The 19,400-nt window shown below is 45.2% G+C and overlaps 1 protein-coding gene across 1 annotated transcript; it reads left to right on the top strand.

Moving 5' to 3' along the window:
* Positions 1–5,876: 5,876 nt before the first annotated feature.
* SERPINA6 (serpin family A member 6) lies at positions 5,877–18,645 on the top strand (the record flags this gene model as incomplete). The annotated part of the gene is made up of 4 exons (XM_079699749.1): positions 5,877–6,486; positions 12,604–12,874; positions 16,922–17,069; positions 18,460–18,645. The coding sequence occupies 4 exons, from the start codon at positions 5,877–5,879 to the stop codon at positions 18,643–18,645; spliced, it is 1,215 nt and encodes a 404-aa protein (XP_079555875.1).
* Between the last annotated feature and the right edge of the window lie 755 nt (positions 18,646–19,400).

The raw sequence follows: 19,400 nt of genomic DNA, 5'->3' as shown, positions 1-19,400 counted from the left end.
CTAAGAGCCATTCCCAGCCATCGCATGATGCTCCTAAGGCCAGCCAAACAGCCATAACAGCCTCAGAGATGGAGTCTGAGAGCTGGGATGGATCAGCCCAACACAACGCCTCTGCCGGGGACACAGGCAGGAGAGAGCATTGCCCGGCTGACACAGCACAGACTGTGCATCCTACAGAATCACACACATCTCCTCCCTCAGTGACCTGGGGCAAGGATCCTGCAGATAGAACGGAACTACCAGCATTACACCACATGGTATGAGGTTTAAATGCACAGGGCCTAGGACTGTACCTGGGACTATACCTGGCTTATGGGGTGCATTTGGAAAAACAGAGCACAGTGGGTGTTTACTGCGTGTGTGACTTCAAAAATGAGGGACAAGGAGGACACACATGAAATGAAATTCATGGATAATATTGATACTCTGCATTTTTACGTTGCTGGGTACTTTTCAGAGAGCTGTTTCACTCTAGAGAAAGGCAGAACAGCATGGCACAGGCTCCAAAGTCAGACGGCAGGGCTTGGAATCTCAGCTTTTACCCCCTGGGCCTCAGTTTTTTCATCTGTACAATGGGCCCAGGATGACCCATGAAGTGAGGTCACTAAAGAAAGCACTGATAACAGCTGTGACTGATATTCACAAAAGTCTTATGAGGTGGGTAGAGTTTTAAACCCCATCTTGGAGGATTAGCACAGGAGGGGATGAGGCACAAAATCTCAGAGACAGCAGGTAGAGAAGGGAAGGGAAAAGAACTTCTATTGGGGGCAAGCCCATCTTGTTCCAGGCTGTGAACTGCATGGGGTCCTTGCCCAAGAAGGGACCAAAGAGGTGGAGGTGTGGAGGTGGCTAGGGCTGAAGCAAAGATTTCACTACAGTCTGATGGGGGCAGTGACAGAGAGAAGCACACAGGAGGGCTTCCTGGAGGAGGTGACCCAGGACCTGTGTGCCAAAGGACAAGAGGCAGTGAGCCAGGCATGACAAGGAGGGGATAGGCCGACAGAGTGGAGCCACATAGAGCAGGACTGGAACAGGCCCATCTTTGTCCCCAGCTCTCAGGCCAGAGCCGGGCTCTGCAAACATTGGGGAATGGAATGACCTCCCTGGCCTGACCCAGGCAGAGGGATGAAAGTCTGATACGTGCTGGGAGGACATCCCAAGACACCCAGTGTTGCTGTGACTGAGACTGCAAGAGACCAGATTTGAGGCTGGGGGTGGTGCTGTCACCAGGGACGGGGCATGAGGACTCCCTGGGCCACGTCTGTGAGGATCAGCTCTGCCTGCAGGCAATGGGCATCACTGAAAGCTTTTCCGCAGGAGAATGGCCCATCTGCCTGATTTTGGAAAGATGCCCTAGTTGCAGAGAAAAGGAAAGTTGGCAGGAGGTGAGCAGGAGGCAAGGAGAACAGGTGGGGGCGGGGAAGGGGCGACTGGGAGAGATGCCAAGCCCCGAACTTGGGCTGTGTCCTGAGACTGGAGAAGCGAAGACAAACCCCAGCAATTTAGAGGGTAAATGGGCCAGGCCTGGGGCGGGTATTATTATCAACTCTATTTTATGCCAAGGAAACGGGCAGAGTTTTAAACAGTGCACCCATGTCACCTAGGTCATGAATAGCAATGCTGAGATCCTCATTCGACTTGGTCTGCCACAAAGCCCAGGAAAAAGGAGAACTGTCTGTAAAGCCAGGCGGCTGGGGAGGGAGGGGGCAGGGTGTCAGGGCTGTTATCAAAGCCAAGAAGCAAGAAATTTGCTTGTTTTTTTGTTTGTTTGTTTTGTTTTTTACATCTTTATTGGAGTATAATTGCTTTACAATGGTGTGTTAGTTTCTGCTGTATAACAAAGTGAATCAGTTATACATAGACACATGTCCCCATATCTCTTCTTGTTTTCTACCACGTGGAGGGAGACAGGCGGGGAGGGTTGGAGGAGGGCTGAGGGAGGTCAGGGGTGTGTTTGCACCCCGCTCTCGTGAGGTTCTGGGTTTGGAGCAGGCCAGGGAAAAGGCCTCGGGGGTGCTCCAGAGCAGACCAGGGCTTCCCACACGCAACGTGCACGCATTCTCCTGGGACTGGTTTTACTGCGGGTTCCCAGCCCCCTCCCAGCATGGCTAGTCCCGTAGGTGGGGTGGTGCAGGGGAACCAGTTTCTCCTATTAGTATCCCTTCTTTATGGGGATACAGGGGGTTCCATAAAGCTCAGAGCTTGGGACCACTGGCCTTGCAGACAGAGTGTCGACTTACTGATTCTGAGCCTGGCTGCATTTTTTGAATTGCTCTTATCAAACACTTTTCATGGCTTATAATTAATTTTGTATTGTGGTAAGATATACAAAGATTGAGCCTTTCAACTAGGTGTAAGTGTACAGTTCTCTGGTATTAAGTACATTCACATTGTTGTGAAACCATCACCACTATTCATCTCCAGGACTTTTTCATCATCCCACACTGAAACTTTACCCATTAAACCCTAACTCCACATTTCCCCCTCCCCCCAGCCTCTGTTAACCACGATTCTACTTTCTGTTTCTATGAATTTGACTGCTCTAGGGCTCTCATGTGAGTGGAATCACACAATATTTGTCTTTTGTGACTGGCTTATTTCACTTAGCATAATGTCTTCAATGTTCATTCATCCATGCTGTAGCATGTATCAGAATTTCATTTTTTTGAAGGCTGAATAGTATTCAACCGCGGACATATACCACTGTGAAATATAGAAAAAAATACGTACTGATCTCTGCCCCTGGTTCCTGGTGCAGAGCTCCTAAAACCCTTGTCATTTCCTAAGTGATAAGAACATTAGAAGCATCTTTTTTTCTAATATTTTTTTTCTAATATTTGGCCTTCGACCCTGCTTCCTGAGGCAGAGCTCCAAAATCCCTTGAATTTCCTGGGTGACTGCGGTGTCCTTTGCTCTAATGAGGCAACTCTGGGTGAGCTCCTGGATGACTTCAGGTTGGGGGGGGTGGGTGTCACCAGAAAGACCAAGTCATGATTGGAACTTATTTTCTCCCATTCTGTGGGTTTTCTTTTTGTTTTGTTGATGAATTCCTGTGCTATTCAAAAGGTTTTAAGTTTAATTAGGGACTACTTGTTTATTTTTGTTTTTATTTTCATAGTCTAGGAGGTGGATCAAAACAGATCTTGCTGCGGGCTTCCCTGGTGGTGCAGTGGTTGAGAGTCTGCCTGCCGATGCAGGGGACATGGGTTCTGTTCTTTCAGCAACGTTTTGCAGTTCTCAGTGTACAAGTCTTTAACCTCCTTGGTTAATTCAACTCCTAGGTATTTTATTCTTTTTAATTTTATTATAAATGGAATTGTTTCCTTAATTTCTTTTTCAGATTGCTCATTGTTAGTATATGGGAACAGAACTGATTTTTGTGTGTTGATTTTGTATCCCACTTATTTGTTGAATTTATTGGTTCTCATAAGTTTTTTGTTGTCTTTAGGGTTTTCTATGTATAAGATTGTGTTGCCTGTGAACAGAGATAATTTTACTTCTTCCTTCCCAATTTGGATGCATTTTATTTCTTTGGCTTGCCTAATTTCTCTGGCTAGAATTTCCAATACTGTGTTAAATAGAAGAGGCAAAAGCAGGCATCCTGTCTTGTTCTGAATCTGAGATGAAAAGCTTTCAGTCTTTCACCATTGAGTAAGATGTTAGCTGTGGGCCTTTCATATATGGCTTTTATTATGCTGAAGTAGTTTCCTTCACCTCCTAGTTTGTTGAGTGTTTTTAACATGAAAGGGGATGTTGAATTTTGTCAAATGCTTTTACTGCATCAATTGAGATGATCATATGATTATTTTCCTTCATTCTTTTAATGTGGTATTTACATTGAGCAATTTCTGTAGGTAGAACCATCCTTGCATTTCAGGAATAAATCCCACTTGGTCATAGTGTAAAATCCTTTTAGTACACTGCTGAATTCTATTTGCTAGCATTTTGTTGAGGATTTTTGCATCAATGTTCATAAGCAATATTTGTCTGTAGTTTTCTTTTCTTATGGTGTCTTTGGCTTTGGTATCAGGGCAAAGAATGAGTTAGGAAGTGTTCCCTCCTCCTTAATTTTTTTGAAGGAGTTTGAGGAGAATTTGTGTGAATTCTTCTTTAAATGTTCGGTAGAATTCAAAATTGAAGCCATGTTCCTGGACTTTTCTTTTTTTGGGAGGTTTTCAATTACTGATTCAGTTTCCTTATTATTTATAGGTCTATTCAGATATTCTATTTCTTTGAGGTTTAATTTTGATATGTTTTGTGTTTCTAAAAATTTTCCATTTCATCTAGGTTATCCAATTTGTTGGTGTGTCATTTTCAATTTTTTCATAGTATTCTCAGAATTTTTAAAAATTTCTGTAGAATAGGTAGTAATGCCCCTACTTTCATTTCTGATTTTAGTTATTTGAGACGTCTCTCTCTTTTTCTTACTCAGTCTAGCTAAAGGCTTGTCAATTTTGTTAACCTCTTTGAAGATGACATTATATTATATTATGTTTTAATTATATCATGCTATATTATTATATTATGTTATCTTACTATATAATACTATATTGATTAGATATATTATATTTTGGTTTCATTGATTTTCTCTCTTTTTTCTATTTTCTATTTATTTATCTGGGCTTTAATCTTTATGGTTTTCTTTCTTCTGCTAGCTGCACTCTCCTTTGGTGTCTCTTTACATGGAATATCTTTTTCCATCCTTTCACTGTCATATCTGTGCCTTTGGATCTAAAATGAGTCTTCTGTAGTGTGCATATAGTTGTTTCTTTTTTTAACCCATTCTGTCAATCTCTGTCTTTTGATTGGAGAATTGTATACATTTACATTAAAGTAATTACTCATGTGGAGGGACTACTCTATCATTTTCCTATTTGTTTTCTGTATGCCTTACAGTTTTTTTTGTCCTTTATTTCCTGAATTACTATCTTCTTTTGTGTTTAGTTGATTTTTTGTAGTGAAGCATTTTAATTCCCTTCTCACTTCCTTTTGTGCATACTCTATATAACTATTTTCTTTCTGGTTATCATGGAAATTACATTTAACATCCTAAAGTTATAACACTCTCATTTGAATTTATGCCAGATGAACTTCAGTAGCATACAAAAATCGCTCCTGTATAGCTCCATTCCCACATCCTTTCAGTTAAGTCACAAATTACATCTTTATTCATTGTGGGTCCCAAAACATATATGAATAATTACTTTTTATGCATGAGTCTTTTAAATCACATAGAAAATAAAAAGTGGAATTACAAACCAAAATCACAATAATACTAGCTTTGATACTTGTTCATATATTTACCTTTAGCAGAGATCTTTATTTCTTCTTACAGATTCTATTTACTTTCTGGTGTTCTTTCATTTTAACCAGAAGTACTGCCTTTAGCATTTCTCGTGGGAGAGGTCTAGTGGTAATGAACTCCCTCAGCTTTTGTTTATCCAGGAATGTTTTAATTTCTCCCTCATTTTGAAGGACAGTTTTGCCTGATATAGTATTCTTGGTGGATAGTTTATTTCTTTCAGTACTTTGAATATATCAACTGGGTGGATATTTAACTTTTCTGAGCTTCCACTTCTGCCTACCTGAAATCAAATAATCATATATACTTTACTGTTGGTGAGGCAACATTTTGGAAACTTGGTAGGCATTTGATAAATCATAGCAGGTGTAATTCATAGTTTCAGGTGAGGAAATTGAGACCCAGAGTCCTGACTTGCCCCAGGTCACACAGCCAATGTGGAAGAAAAAATTGGGGCTTGAGGGGCGTCTTCAATGGGGTCTTCTGCCTACTGCTCACCATGCCCCACTGTCTCAGAGGCCCCACATCATCTAATGAGCATTTCTGATTTTCCAGGGCCTGGCCATCCTGAACAATGCTGTTCACCCTGTACATCTGTCTCCTCTGGCTGTCTACCAGTGGGCTCTGGACCATCCAGGCTAAGGACCCTGACACTGACATGAGCATGAGGAACCCTCACCGGCACTTGGCTCCAAACAATGTTGACTTTGCCTTTACCCTGTATAAGCACTTAGTGGCCTCAGCTCCGGGCAAGAATGTCTTCATCTCCCCTGTGAGCATCTCCACAGCCTTGGCTATGCTGTCCCTGGGCGCCAGAGGCTACACACGGGAGCAGCTTCTCCAAGGCCTGGGCTTCAACCTCACTGAGATGTCCGAAGCCGAGATCCACCAGGGCTTCCGGCATCTCCACCACCTCCTCAGGGAGTCAAACACCACCTTGGAAATGACCATGGGCAATGCCATGTTCCTTGACCACAGCCTGGAACTTCTGGAGTCATTCTCATCAGACACCAAGCACTACTATGAGTTGGAGGCCTTGACTGCAGATTTCCAGGACTGGGCAGGAGCCAGCAGACAAATCAACGAGTATATCAAAAATAAGACGCAAGGGAAAATTGTGGACTTGTTCTCGGAGCAAGATAGCTCAGCCATGCTCATCCTGGTCAACTACATCTTCTTTAAAGGTACCCCTCACCTATCCTATTCTGACAAGGCCCCATCTACTGTTGCCAAGGATAGTAAAAACCATCAAAATTAAGGGTGTACTCTTGATACCACTAGAAAGGTGAAATTATACCATCCTTACCAAGGATCAAAATGACACCTAGTAGAGCAACTTGCCCAAGCCCTTGCAGGTTGTTTCAAGGCCCAAACATGTAACCACGAACAGTCTGGCTGCCTAGTGGTCTACAAATATTGGCCAAGTTCTGGCTGTGAGTCAGGCACTTGGTCAGAGGCCGGAAGTAGAGCCTAGAACCAGACAGACACAGCCGCCACCCTCAGGAACTTCCAGACGGCCCATGAGCCTTCCTGCACGCACTTCCCGAGCCAGCTCCAGCCAAGACCCCTCTCAGCCAAACCACAGCCCCACCTCACCAGTTCAGAGCAAAGTTTTCCAAAATGCCTGTCCATAAAAATCACCACGGAGACCTGTTAAAATTACAGATTCCAGAGCCCACACCAGATCTACTAGAGCAAAACTGATGCAAGAATGTCCTAGAGTGTGTATTTTTAACAAGGCCCCCTCCCCCAGTCGTTTTGAGGAGCAGGTAATTTGGGGATATATTATCCTCGAGAATGAAATCTACAGTCCTTAGTCTACAGCAGTGGTCCTCAACCCAGGGTGATTCCCACCCCCATCCACCCTCAGGGACATTTGGCAATGTCTAGAGACATTGTGAGTTGTAACAACTGGGGGTGGGGTGGGGTGTGCCACTGGCATCTTGTGGGTAGAGGCGAAGGAGAATGCTCAATGTCCTACAATGCACAGAACAGCCCCCCACAGTGATATCTGCCTCCAAAAGGCTAGAGTCCCAAGGTTGAGAAATCATCTGCTTCTTCTGCCTTGTCCAGACTCAGGACTCAACATTTTCCCCTATACAAGTTCCCAATACACAGCAGACACAGACACACACACACACACACACACAATATCCAATCACACCAAATTCCTTTCATGTCTTTGAACATGACTATCCCCTTGGAAGTCTGTATTAGTTCCCTATTGCCACTGTGACAAATTGCCACAAACTTGGTGGCTTAAAACAGCACCAATTTATTACCTTACAATTCTGGATGTCAGAAGTCCAAAAAGGGCCACTCTGGGTTAAAGTCAAGGTGATGCCAGGGTGTGTTCCTTCTGGAGGCTCTAGGGGAGGATCTGTTCCCTGTCTTTTCCAGCCTGTAGAAGCTACCTGCGTTCCTTGGCTTGAGGCCCCCTCCCCTCTTCAGAGCTAGTAATTGCATTGCTCTGACTTCTACTTCCATCACCTCTCCTTTCTGACTCCGACCCTCCTGCCATCATCTTCTACTTTTAAGGATGCTTGTGATTACAGTGGGCCCACCTGGATAATCCAGAAAATTCTCCTCAACTCAAAGTCAGTTGATTAGCAGCCTTAATTTCCTCTTGCCATGTAACATAACATATTCACAGGTTGCAAGGATTCGGACATCCTTGGGGTGGGAGGGCATTCTGCCTGACACAAGGCCCATGCCCATTCTGTCCCCTGAGCCCTCCCTCAACTTGTCTGACTGCCTAAAACTTCTACCCACCCTTCAAATCTTGGCTCAAAAGTCACCACCTCCATGAAGCCTCCCTTGATTCTCTCCAGCAAATCTTTGTCTCTCATATGCATCCTCTGCAGTTTGCCCACACCCAATTTTAATAAGCATCTTGTTAGAATGTGTAAACCTGGATCCAAGTGGTTCAGTTTCAATTAAGTAGTCATATACAAAGAACTGCAGGTAAAACAGCCAAAAAATAAAGTATAATATTTAATGTGTTTCTCAACAACATAAAGATTATCCCATATGCCCATTTCTCTCCTCCCCAGCTCTCACTCAGGGCCCCCCATTAGCCAACTGAACCCATTCCCTCCCCCAGATCTTTATTACCTGGACAGACATAGCATCTTGGTGAGCTGTCCTCCTGCCTCTTGGTCTTTCTCTGTCTATTCTCCAACACAAGTCTGGGAACCCACCTGGCAAAGGCTTCCCTTCTTGGATGGTAGTGAGGGTGAGAGACTGACCAGCAAAGGCAGCATTTTCTTTTTTCTCCCACTTTATTGAGATATAAATGACTTATCATGTAAGCTTAAGGTATACAATGGGATGATTTGATATATATATATATCAATATATATATGGTGAGATGATTACCCAGATAAGGTTAGTTAACACATCCATCACCTCACAGTTACCTTTGAGTGTTGGGGCCAGGGGGGTGAGGATTTTTAATATCTTCTCTCTTAGCAACTTTTAGTTATATGATACAGTATTATTAACTGTAGTACCATGCTGTGCATTAGATTCCCCAGAACTTATTCATCTTATAACTGGAAGTTTGTACCTTTGACCACCTTTACCCACTTCTCCGAACCTCCTACCCCATCATTCTTTTCTCTGTTTCTATAAATTCTGTATTTTTAGATTCCATATATAAGTGAGGGCGTACAGTATTTGTCTTTCTCTGTCTGCCTTATTTCACGTAGCATAATGCCCTCAAGGTTCATCCACGTTGCTGCAAATGGCAGGATTCTCTTCTTTTTATGGCTTAGTAATATTCCATTTGGGGGGTGTGTGTGTGTGTGTACGTATACACACACTTTTCTTTATCCATTCATCTACTGATGGACACTTGATTGTTTCCACATCTTGGCTATTGTGAATAATGCTGCAATGAACATGGGAGTGCAGATATCTCTTTAGTATAGTGGGTTCATTTCCTTCTGATATATACCTAGAAGTAGAATTGCTGGAGCATATGGTAGTTCTATTTTTAATTTTTTGAGGAACCTCCATACTGTTCTCCATAATGGCTGCACCAATTTACATTCCCACCAATGGTGCACAAGGGTGCCCTTTTCTTCACATCCTTGCTGGCAATTGTTTTCTCTTTTCTTTTTGATAATAGCCATTCTGATAGATGTGAAGTGCTATTGTGGTTTTAATTCGCATTTCCTTGATGATTTGTGATTTTGAGCACCTTTTCTTGTACTTTTGTACATTTGTACATCTTCTTTGGAAAAAAGATGTACATTTGTACATCTTCTTTGGAAAAAAAATCTTTTCAAGTCCTCTGTCCATTTTTTAAGTTGATTATTTGGGGCTTTTTTTTTTTTTTTTGCTATTGAGGTTGTATGAGTTCCTTATATATTTTTGGATATTACCCCCTTATCAAATTTATGTTTCGCAAATATTTTCTTCCATTCCATAGGTTGCCTTTTCACTTTATTGATTATATCCTTTGCTGTGCAGAAGCTTTTTAGTTTGGTGTGAATCCACTTGTTTATTTTTCCTTCTGTTGCTTATGCCTTTGGTGTCATATTAAAAAAAAAAATCATAGCTAAGACTAATATCAAAGAGTTCCTTTTTCCCTCCATTTTCTTCTAGGAGTTTTATGGTTTCAGGTCTTATGTTTAAGTCTTTAACATATTTCAAGTTAGTTTTTGTGAGTGATGTAAGATAGGGGTCCAGTTTCATTCTTTTGCATGTGAATATCCAGTTTTCTCAGCACCATTTATTGAAGAGATTATCTTTTCCCCACTCAGTATTCTTGGTTCCCCTGTCATATCTTAGTTGACTATATAGGGGAGGGGTTATATCTAGGCTTTTGATTCTGTTCCATTGGTCTACGTGTCTGTCCTTATGCCTGTACCATACTGTTTGATTACCATAGCTTTATAATACAGTTTGAAATCAGGAGGTGTGATGCCTCCAGCTATGTTCTTTCTCAAGATGGCTTTGGCTATTTAAGATCTTCTGTGGTCCCACACAAAAGGCAGTATTCTTTACACCTGACCCTGGGGGGCCAAGGAGTCAGGGAATGTTTGCCCGGAAATGTTTCAGGATGCTCCCATGAATTCTCCAGGCCATCTCTCCCACTAGATTATTCACTCTTGTGCATGGCATCCTCATCTCTTTAGGAGGTCCAGTGCATTTGCATAGCGCTTGGCAAATGGAAGTAACTCCAAAGTGGTTGCATAGAGGTTCTGGTAACACAGTCTGGGGAGAAGAGCACAGAAAACCCAGAGAGAGAGAGGGCCCTCCTGAGCCTGCGAGGAGCCTGAGCAGGGGCTGGCAGGACAGGGGCTGGCAGGGTGTCATTTGGCGCACGGCTTTGCTCTCACAGTTTCTAAGCATTCTCATGACCACAGTGGAGCTGAGCTGATGGGAAACAGTAGTTCCTGGTAATAAAATCAGAGAGGATTTGAACATTTGAATGCAGGAACAAACATTGACAGGAGTGTGGGCTGCCTGTTTGTACACAGATTTCCTGTGATCAGGAAAAGCTAAATAACAAGCCCTGTTTAAGCTGAGAGATACTCTGAAATGTTTCCAGCACGCCAGGATAATAAATAGAAATGAAGAATGGTGTGGCTCTCATCACTAAACTTAGGACATGTACAGTGTCCCTGGCATGTTCCTTACTTAGTGGACTGTCTTGACAGCTCTTTTTTTGGAGAACATTAGAAATATTGATAAAAGATTTTCCAGGGACTCATCCTGCTCTCTCCAATTTCCCTTCATAAACTCTTAGGTTTCTGTACCATAAGTTCTCCTAACTCAAGAATTTTCAACAACAACAAAAAAATCCCTTAAAGTAGAGGTTAGATCCCATTCTGTATTTGGTTTTCTGACAAACTGGATATACATTATACTTGCTTCTAGAAAAGAAATACTCAGTAAAAAGCACACAGCAAACTTCTAAGGATGAAAAACCTAGCACTGAAAAATATTTTATCTACATTTTTTTGGTTTTGAGTTGGACAAGTTAGCCACAAAGCACTCCCCCTTCAATTCTGAGGACCCCAGACTTCCTTTAGAAGATGGTTTGAGACCCCGCAAATTATCTCACTTGCTGTGAGACAGCCTCAGTCATTAGGGATGGACCAGGCACAGCCCCTGGGTCTCCAGGCTCCACATCCATTGCCCTTTTCCCTACATCCTCTGGTCACTGCCCATGGTCACCCTTAGTAACCCTTCCAGGGGGTTGAGGCTGGCTCAGAACCAAGAGTTCTGGCTTCATGGTCCAGAGATCCCACAGACAGAGGGATAGAGAAATGTCTGCCTGTGGCTATGCTCTGGCCACTTTCAGGCAGCCTCAGTTGGGAAACAGTGACCTCACAAGGGCTTCTGGGCTGGAGGTCAAGGGCAGCCAGGACACTCAGGACCTGCTGGACTCAGGGTCCTCAGTCATCTCCAGACCTGGGGAGACTTAACCTAGAGCAGATGAGGCCCTGGTGAGACTTAATCCATGTCTAAATATCCAAAGATCTATCACTTATAAGAGGACTCCGGAATAAACTCAAGGGTCAAAGAGGATCAGTCGGCAGGTATTACAGTCAGGCAGGCTTTGGCTTCATCTAAGGAGCAGTTGCCTTCCCTTCAGCGTTGACCAGTAGTGGAAAGTCCCATCTGTTAGGTAGTGAGTTCCCCATCACAAGGGGAACAAACGTTGCATAATGACATCATGGAATGTGGTGGAGTGGAGTCGGGTCTAGCTGTGGTGGGAGTCTGTAACCTTGAAGGACTCATCTCGCCCTGATTCTGCCTCTGGGAAATGTACTGTGGCCCTCAGGGCCACTCGGGAGGCAAGGAGCCTCCTGCAAGAAAGTGGGTACATTTGACTGGGCGGCCAAACTGCCTGCTGGGCTTCTGTCGCCACACATCAGGGGGTGGGGATGGAATGGATGGTCGGTTCCCCAGCACCACCTCCAGAGCCCTCCAGTCCAGAAGCCACACCAGGGCGGGGGCAACAAGACCAAGTCTGAATCCTACTCCCAAATCCTAGGGCCAGCATTCTCTGTTCTCTCCCTCTTTCCATTTTTAGAGGTCAGTCTCAGACATCATGCTAATCCTCAAGCCATCCCAAAGGGTAGAGGATGGAACAGGCTTTAAACCTCTGGGAATTTCATATCTTAGCAAATTCCAGCAGCTCTGGTGGGGACCTTCCAGGTTGAGGGAGGCCACTGTGTAACTTGCTTGGCGGTCACCCCTGGCCCTCTGCTGCCACCCAAGTTGCGTTTTCCTCCTGTTGTCACAGGTCTGTCTCCTCCCCTCCCCCTCCCCCCTCTTCCCAGGCACGTGGGCACACTCCTTCCACCTGGAAAGCACCAGGGAAGATAACTTCTACGTGAATGAGACGATCACGGTGAAGGTGCCCATGATGTTCCAGTCGAGCACCGTCAAGTACCTGAACGACTCGGTGCTCCCCTGCCAGCTGGTACAGCTGGACTACACAGGCAACGAGACCGTCTTCTTTGTCCTCCCGGTCAAGGGGAAGATGGACACGGTCATTGCCATGCTGAGCCGGGACACCATTCAGAGGTGGTCCAAGTCCCTGACCAACAGGTAAGCCCTCCAGCCAGCTGTGCTGATTTCTGCAGTTGGACGTGTTCCCAGAAAGTGAGGCAAGTGTAAAAGGGGTGCACCTGGCCGTCTTTCCTCCCCCAGCCTCGCCTTCCAGGGCTCATTATTTTCCTGTCTGCTGGGTCCTCTGATCTAGAGGTCACACTTATTTATCTTTCTGTCGATTAACACTGAGCTATTGATACTTTGGGGCATTCCACCAAGTGAGGTCCTCCTTCCCCAGCAGGTCGATAGCCACCCTCTGTATTATCACATCTTTCATCTTTTTCTTAAGCTGAATTCACCCATCACCCAGCCCGCACTGATCCATTTTATTATATTTCTTACCTGAGACCAAGCACCGCTAAAGATTCCTGGGAGACCAGAAAAAAGATATAATGAAAATGACCACTGTATGACCACTGTAATGACCCTGGAACCAACGCAAAGCCTACAAATGGTTAAGTCACTCAGGGAATCTAATGCTTCTTCCATCAATCAATCAGTAAATAAGTAAGAAAGTAAGGACATGAGTCTGTAATAAACTCATTTTCCCAGGACCCTCTGAGCTAGAGGGGAATCAAAATTAGAGTCAAGCTTGTGTCCAGCTCTGATCCTCACGTTGGAGGCGGGAGCAGATGTTCCTGAGAAGATGGTCCTCACTCTTGGGAGATTAGAGTTCTGTCTGTGAAGGAGCCAACCAACATGGGAGCTGGGTGGCGGGGTGCAGACTCAAAGGGAAGAGGGCTGTAGGGGAAGGAGCCAGCACTTGGATCTAGAGGCACTCAGGAAGCCTCGTGCGCCAGGCACCATGTCATTCATTCATTCATTCATTCATTCAATATATATATGGAAGCAATTGCTATGCACCATGCACTAGGCTCAGCAGAAGGGATGCACTCTAGAGCAGAAAACAGATTCTGGTGGAATTAATAGTGGTACAATGTCATAAGCTCTGTCAGAGCAAGACAGGGAAGGAGACGCATAATGTGTACAATTTGAGGGAGGGTGGGACGCCGGACTCTAACCCAGAGGAATGGAGAAAGGGCTGCAGAGCAGATTGCTTTCACTTTGAACTGTGCCTTAAGCCTGAGTAGAAGTTCAGAAAGCGCCAACCTCCCCGAGAGTATGCATGGAAGAGGAAATGGCACCAGTCAAGTCAGGGAGGCCATTTGCCAGCTTTTCAGGTCAACCGTCCCACTCCACTTCACTCCCACCCCTCGAAGGGAACCTGTAATTCAGATACAGTGCCACCACGTAGTGACAATGCACCGTGATTCAAATTCTGAACCCTAGTGTGTTGAAAATCAGGCGAAGGATACCCCTTCTCTTTACTCCAAAAATAATCTCTTCACTAAAATACTTAAACAACATTAGACAGCAACACGTACCATTTTCTTCTAGATTTTTTTAAAAAACATTCAAGGTACAACTTTGCACCTTTAGACATCATGAGTTCTCTCGTTCGCCCCAGCGCTGTGGCCTATGGCTCACCTGCACGCTTGCGCGGCCCCTTCCCCCTCCTCACCCCTCCCAGCACCACCACGCCCTTCCCCACCAGGCTCTCCGGTGCATCCGAGCTCAGCATCCTTCAGGGCCCAGATGACACCCCACCTCCCCCGGCAGCCTCTGGGTCCCACTCACGGGGCGCTCTCGCGAGAGCCTCCCTCTCAGTCCCCTTGCTCCGCCGTCCCCTCACTGCTGCCCGCGCAGGTCGTGGGGCAGCTCTCCGAGTTGGGGCGGTGGGGCTCCAATTTAACTAGTCCTGGTTTTTTCATGGTCCTGCTGCTTCCCAGCGGTGTGACTTTGGGGAAATTCCTCAGCATTTTTTTTTGTGTGTGGTACTTGGGCCTCTCACTGTTGTGGCCTCTCCCGTCGCGGAGCACAGGCTCCGGACGCGCAGGCTCAGCGGCCATGGCTCACGGGCCCAGCCGCTCCGCGGCATGTGGGATCTTCCCGGACCGGGGCACGAACCCGTGTCCCCTGCATCGGCAGGCGGACTCTCAGCCACTGCGTCACCAGGGAAAGCCCCTCAGCTTTTTTTTGTTTCAGTCTCTCAATCTGGAAGTTAAAGATGATGACTCCAGTTTGTAAGGTTGTGTGTGCCTGCTCGGATTAGACGAGATAAAGGAGGTCAGGAAGGTCAGCCAAATGCTGGGTATGGGTCGGCCTCCCTTACCTTCTGTTGCCATTTCCCATCTAGAGAAGTCATACGCCCCACTGGCCTTGGATTCCTCCTCACTTCCACCGGGTTGCCAGCCTCCAGACCTCCCCAGAGCAGCTTGTGCTCAAGTGCAGAGGTCTCATGCCTTCCCTCCACCCTCTGGAAAGCCGGTGCCCTATCACTGACTTGAGGGTTCAGGCATCTTCTCTCTCCCTTGCTGTGTAGATGAGGACTAGCACAGAGAGGGACAGGACTTGGCTAAAGCCACACAGCATTAGCGGCCTGGCTGGGGCCAGGACCCCTGTTCCCAGCCGCATGTTCCCTCCACTCCTCCACTTCTACCAGGGGGTGCTTGGGGGACCACAGGACTTCTTGTTTTTTCTCTTTTTTAATTGAAGTATAATTGATTTACAATACTGTGTTAGTTTCAGGTGTACAGCAAAGTGATTCTGTTATATATATATATATATATATATATATCCTTTTTTTCATTCTTTTCCATTATAGGTTATTACAAGATAATGAATACAGTTCCCTGTGCTTGTCCCCCATAAATCCTTGTTGTTTATCTATTTTATGTATGGTAGTGTGTATCTGTTAATCCCATACTCCTACTTTATCCCTCCCGCCTCTTCCCTTTCGTAGCTATGTTTGTTTTCTATGTCTGTGTTCTCTTTCTGTCTTGTAAATGAGTTCATTTGTATTATTTTTTAGATTCCACATATGTGATACCATATAACATTTGTCTTTCGCTGTCTGACTTACTGCACTTAGTATGATATTCTCTAGGTCCAAGCATATTGCTGCAAATGGCATTATTTCATTCTTTTTTATGGCTGAGTAATATTCCATTGTGTGTGTGTGTGTGTGTGTGTGTGTGTGTGTGTGTGTGTGTGTATATATATATATGCCACATCTTCTTTATCCATTCATCTGTTGATGGATACTTAGGTTCCTTCCATGTCTTGGTTATTGTAAATAGTGCTGCTGTGAACATTGAGGTGCATGTATCTTTTTTGAATTAGAGTTTTCATCTTTTCTGGATATATGTCCAGGAGTGGGATTGCTGGATCATACAGTAACTCTATTTTTAGTTTTTTAAGGAACCTCCATACTGTTTTCCATAGTGGCTGCACCAATTTACATTCCCACCAACAGTGTAGGAGGGTTCCCTTTTCTCCACACCCTCTCCAGCATTTATTATTTGTAGACTTTTTAATGATGGCCATTCTGACTGGTGTAAGGTGATACCTCATTGTAGTTTTGACTTGCATTTCTCTAATAATTAGTGATGTTGAGCATCTTTTCACGTACCTCTTGGCCATTTGTATGTCTTCTTTGGAGAAATGTCTATTTAGGTCTTTTCCCCATTTTTTGATTGGGTTGTTTAGTTTTTTGATATTGAGTTGTTTGACCTGCTTGTATATTTTGGAAATTAAGCCCTTGTCAGTAGCATCATTTGCAAATATTTTCTCCAGTCCATAGGTTGTCTTTTTGTTTTGTTTATGGTTTTAAACACTGTGCAAAAGCTTATAAGTTTGATTCAGTTCCATTTGTTTATTTTTGCTTTTATTTCTTTTGCCCACAAGGACTTCTTTAGGTATTCTTTGCTTCAGTGTCTGGTAGTTTAGCTGGATCAGGTGGAATCAGCTCAAAGAAAGAGCTGAGAAGAAAGGACTTTGCAATTCAGAGACCCAGAGAGGAAGATGCCTGTGTGATGGAGGGAGAGGCAGATCCTGCTTCTTGTTCTGCTCCTTCCGCTGTCCTGAAAGAGCTGGGAGGTCTGGCTGGGAGGCAGGGTCTGGAGGGATCACACGGGAAACGGGAATCTGGCTGGCCGGGCCCAGCCCTGGGGAAGTCTAACCCCATCTGCTTACCCCGAGCAGCCTGGTGGACCTGTACATCCCGAAGGTCTCCATTTCCGGAGGCTACGACCTCGGGGGCATCATGGGGGACATGGGCATTGCAGACTTGCTCAACAACCGGGCACATTTCTCAGGCATCACCCAAGAGGCCCTGCCGAAGCTGTCAAAGGTAGGGGTCTCTAGAGCCCATCCTTCTTTTCCCCCCAAATTCACAATACAAATAATAATAAGCAACATGGAGCCCATTCATGAATAGGCTTCTAGGCCCCAGGCTGAGAGGTCTTGTCCAAGCCCCTAGTTTTACAACAGGCTAAATGAAAGCTCAGCAAGAACTTGATGTCCCCAAGGTCACAGAGGAAGCTAGTGACAAGGGGGCACCACAGCTCAGGCATCCACCGTTCTGCCAGGCCACACAGAGGGGGCACTGTGGAAGACAAAGTCATCATGGCAGGGCTGTGAGCAGCCCCCAGCAAAGAGGAAATGTCTGCGTGAGATCACACTGAATGTTCTATCCAACGATGGTCTTTATCTCCATCCTTCAGCTTTATGTTCTGTTATTCATTCATTCAGAAAATATTTACTGAACATGTTCTATGTGCCCCAAACTGTGCTAGACACTGGGTATGCCTCAGACGTGGCCCTGCCCTCACAGGATCTTACAGTCCTGTGGGTGACAAAACAGGAGAGGGAACAGGAGAAAGCTGTGGTGGCAGCAGCCCCCTCCCTCGTGCACACGGACTTTGACCATCATGATGTCGGCACACAGTATGTGCTCAATAAAATGCCTGAGTGTGAAGAACTCAGTCAAACAGCTACCTCCTTACGAGGTGGGTGTTACCCTAGTTTCTCAGGTCACAGAGCTAGTAAATAGCCTGACGTTTGACTCAAAACCTCATATTCCCAAAACGCACTGCAGGGGTTCCTAGCCCCAGCTGAGCTTCTCCCTAGCCTATTTACAGAGCATTCTGAGCCTCTGATTCCCTGCTGCTCCGTCAATGAGAGTCCTGTCCCGTAGGTGTTGTTATTTAATCAGCCAGTTCTGACCTTTCCAAGGCTTTTGATGCAAGCTACTCAAGCGTTTTACTGACTTGAGAATATCTTCTAATTTTGATCAAAACAAAGGATGTTTCAGCAGGCAAAGATGAGCCTTTTCCCTACAGAGTGGGCACAAGCATTTTGCATAAATTGAACCCTCTCAATTCCTGGCAGAGTGGAGAGGGAGCGAGATGTCCCTCCACCAGCCCAGGACCCGGTAAGGGGAGCCCGATATGGATGCTGAAGTCCAGTTTCAGCCCCAAGTCCCTTGCTCTCCATGGGTCGGCTCCAGCTGCCCACTCTCTAGGGAGAAAGTCTAAGTGTGGCCTGGGTTCCGGAGGTGGACAGACCCCAGCGCTAGTCCTGGGACTGCCACGTAGATGAGGAGCCAGCAAGTGACCTTCTCTGAGCCTCAGCTTCGCCATCCAGAAAACTGAGAGTGGGAGGAGTCGAAGCCAAGAGGCTCGGAAAGCTCCGCCCACGCAGCAGGTGCTCATCCTCCACGCTCTGTCTGTTCCCACTAGGTGGTCCATAAGGCCACGCTTCAACTGGATGAGAGGGGCGTGGAGGCAGCCGCCCGCACCCAGGTCCACCGGAACTCGGCGCCCGAGCCTCTCACTATCCGCTTCGACCGGCCCTTCGTTGTCATGATCTTCGACGACTTCACGTGGAGCAGCCTCTTCCTGGGCAAGGTTGTGAATCCGACCTAAGGGGACGCCGCCTGGAGCCACAGCGCGTCTGACTCGGGCACCAGGGACCCCACAGAAAGGAGTGAGAGGTTCCCCCCAATCCTCCCCCGGTTCCCCTCTTGTAATAAATAACTGTCATTGCGACTGGTGACAAGTGTGGTTGAAGGGGAAGAGTGGGAAGATTGATAAGACTTGAATAACATCAATATAATATTGTACCAGTATAATTTTCTAGTTTTGATCATGGTCCTAGGGTTATGTGATGTATGGAAGCGCAGTGAAAGGTATATGGAAGCACTATTATTTTTGTAAATTTTTGTAAGTTTGAAATTATTTCCAAGTAAGAACTTGAAAAGAAGGAATCACACAAGCCAAAACACAACAGAAAACACACACACACACACACAAAAGAAAGATGTTTTTAAAGTGCTAGGATGGAAATGTCATATCTTTCTAAAAGCAAAAAACCAAACAAAAAATTCCTTCAAAAATGAAGGCAAAATAAAGTTTGGTTTTTTTTCAGACAAACAAGAGCTGAGGAGGCTTATCATCTTCACTAAAGACTTTTTTTAAGTAGTTCTTTATGGAGAAACAAGATGATTCTAGATGGACACACAAAAGAATGAAGAGCACTGGAAAGAGTAAATATATGGGCAAAGATAAAATATTTTAAAATATATTTCAAGTATAATTAACTGTTTAAAGCAAAAATAGTTATCGATTTATTGCTTTTCAACTCCAAATCCTCCCTTCATTGCTGCTCTGCAAAAACCAAT

This window comes from Hyperoodon ampullatus (genome assembly GCF_949752795.1).
Source record: "Hyperoodon ampullatus genome assembly, chromosome: 3".
In the NCBI taxonomy this organism is placed as follows: domain Eukaryota; kingdom Metazoa; phylum Chordata; class Mammalia; order Artiodactyla; family Ziphiidae; genus Hyperoodon; species Hyperoodon ampullatus.
Note: the sequence above shows the minus strand (reverse complement) of the source record. Positions and strands in the feature narration are given on the sequence as shown.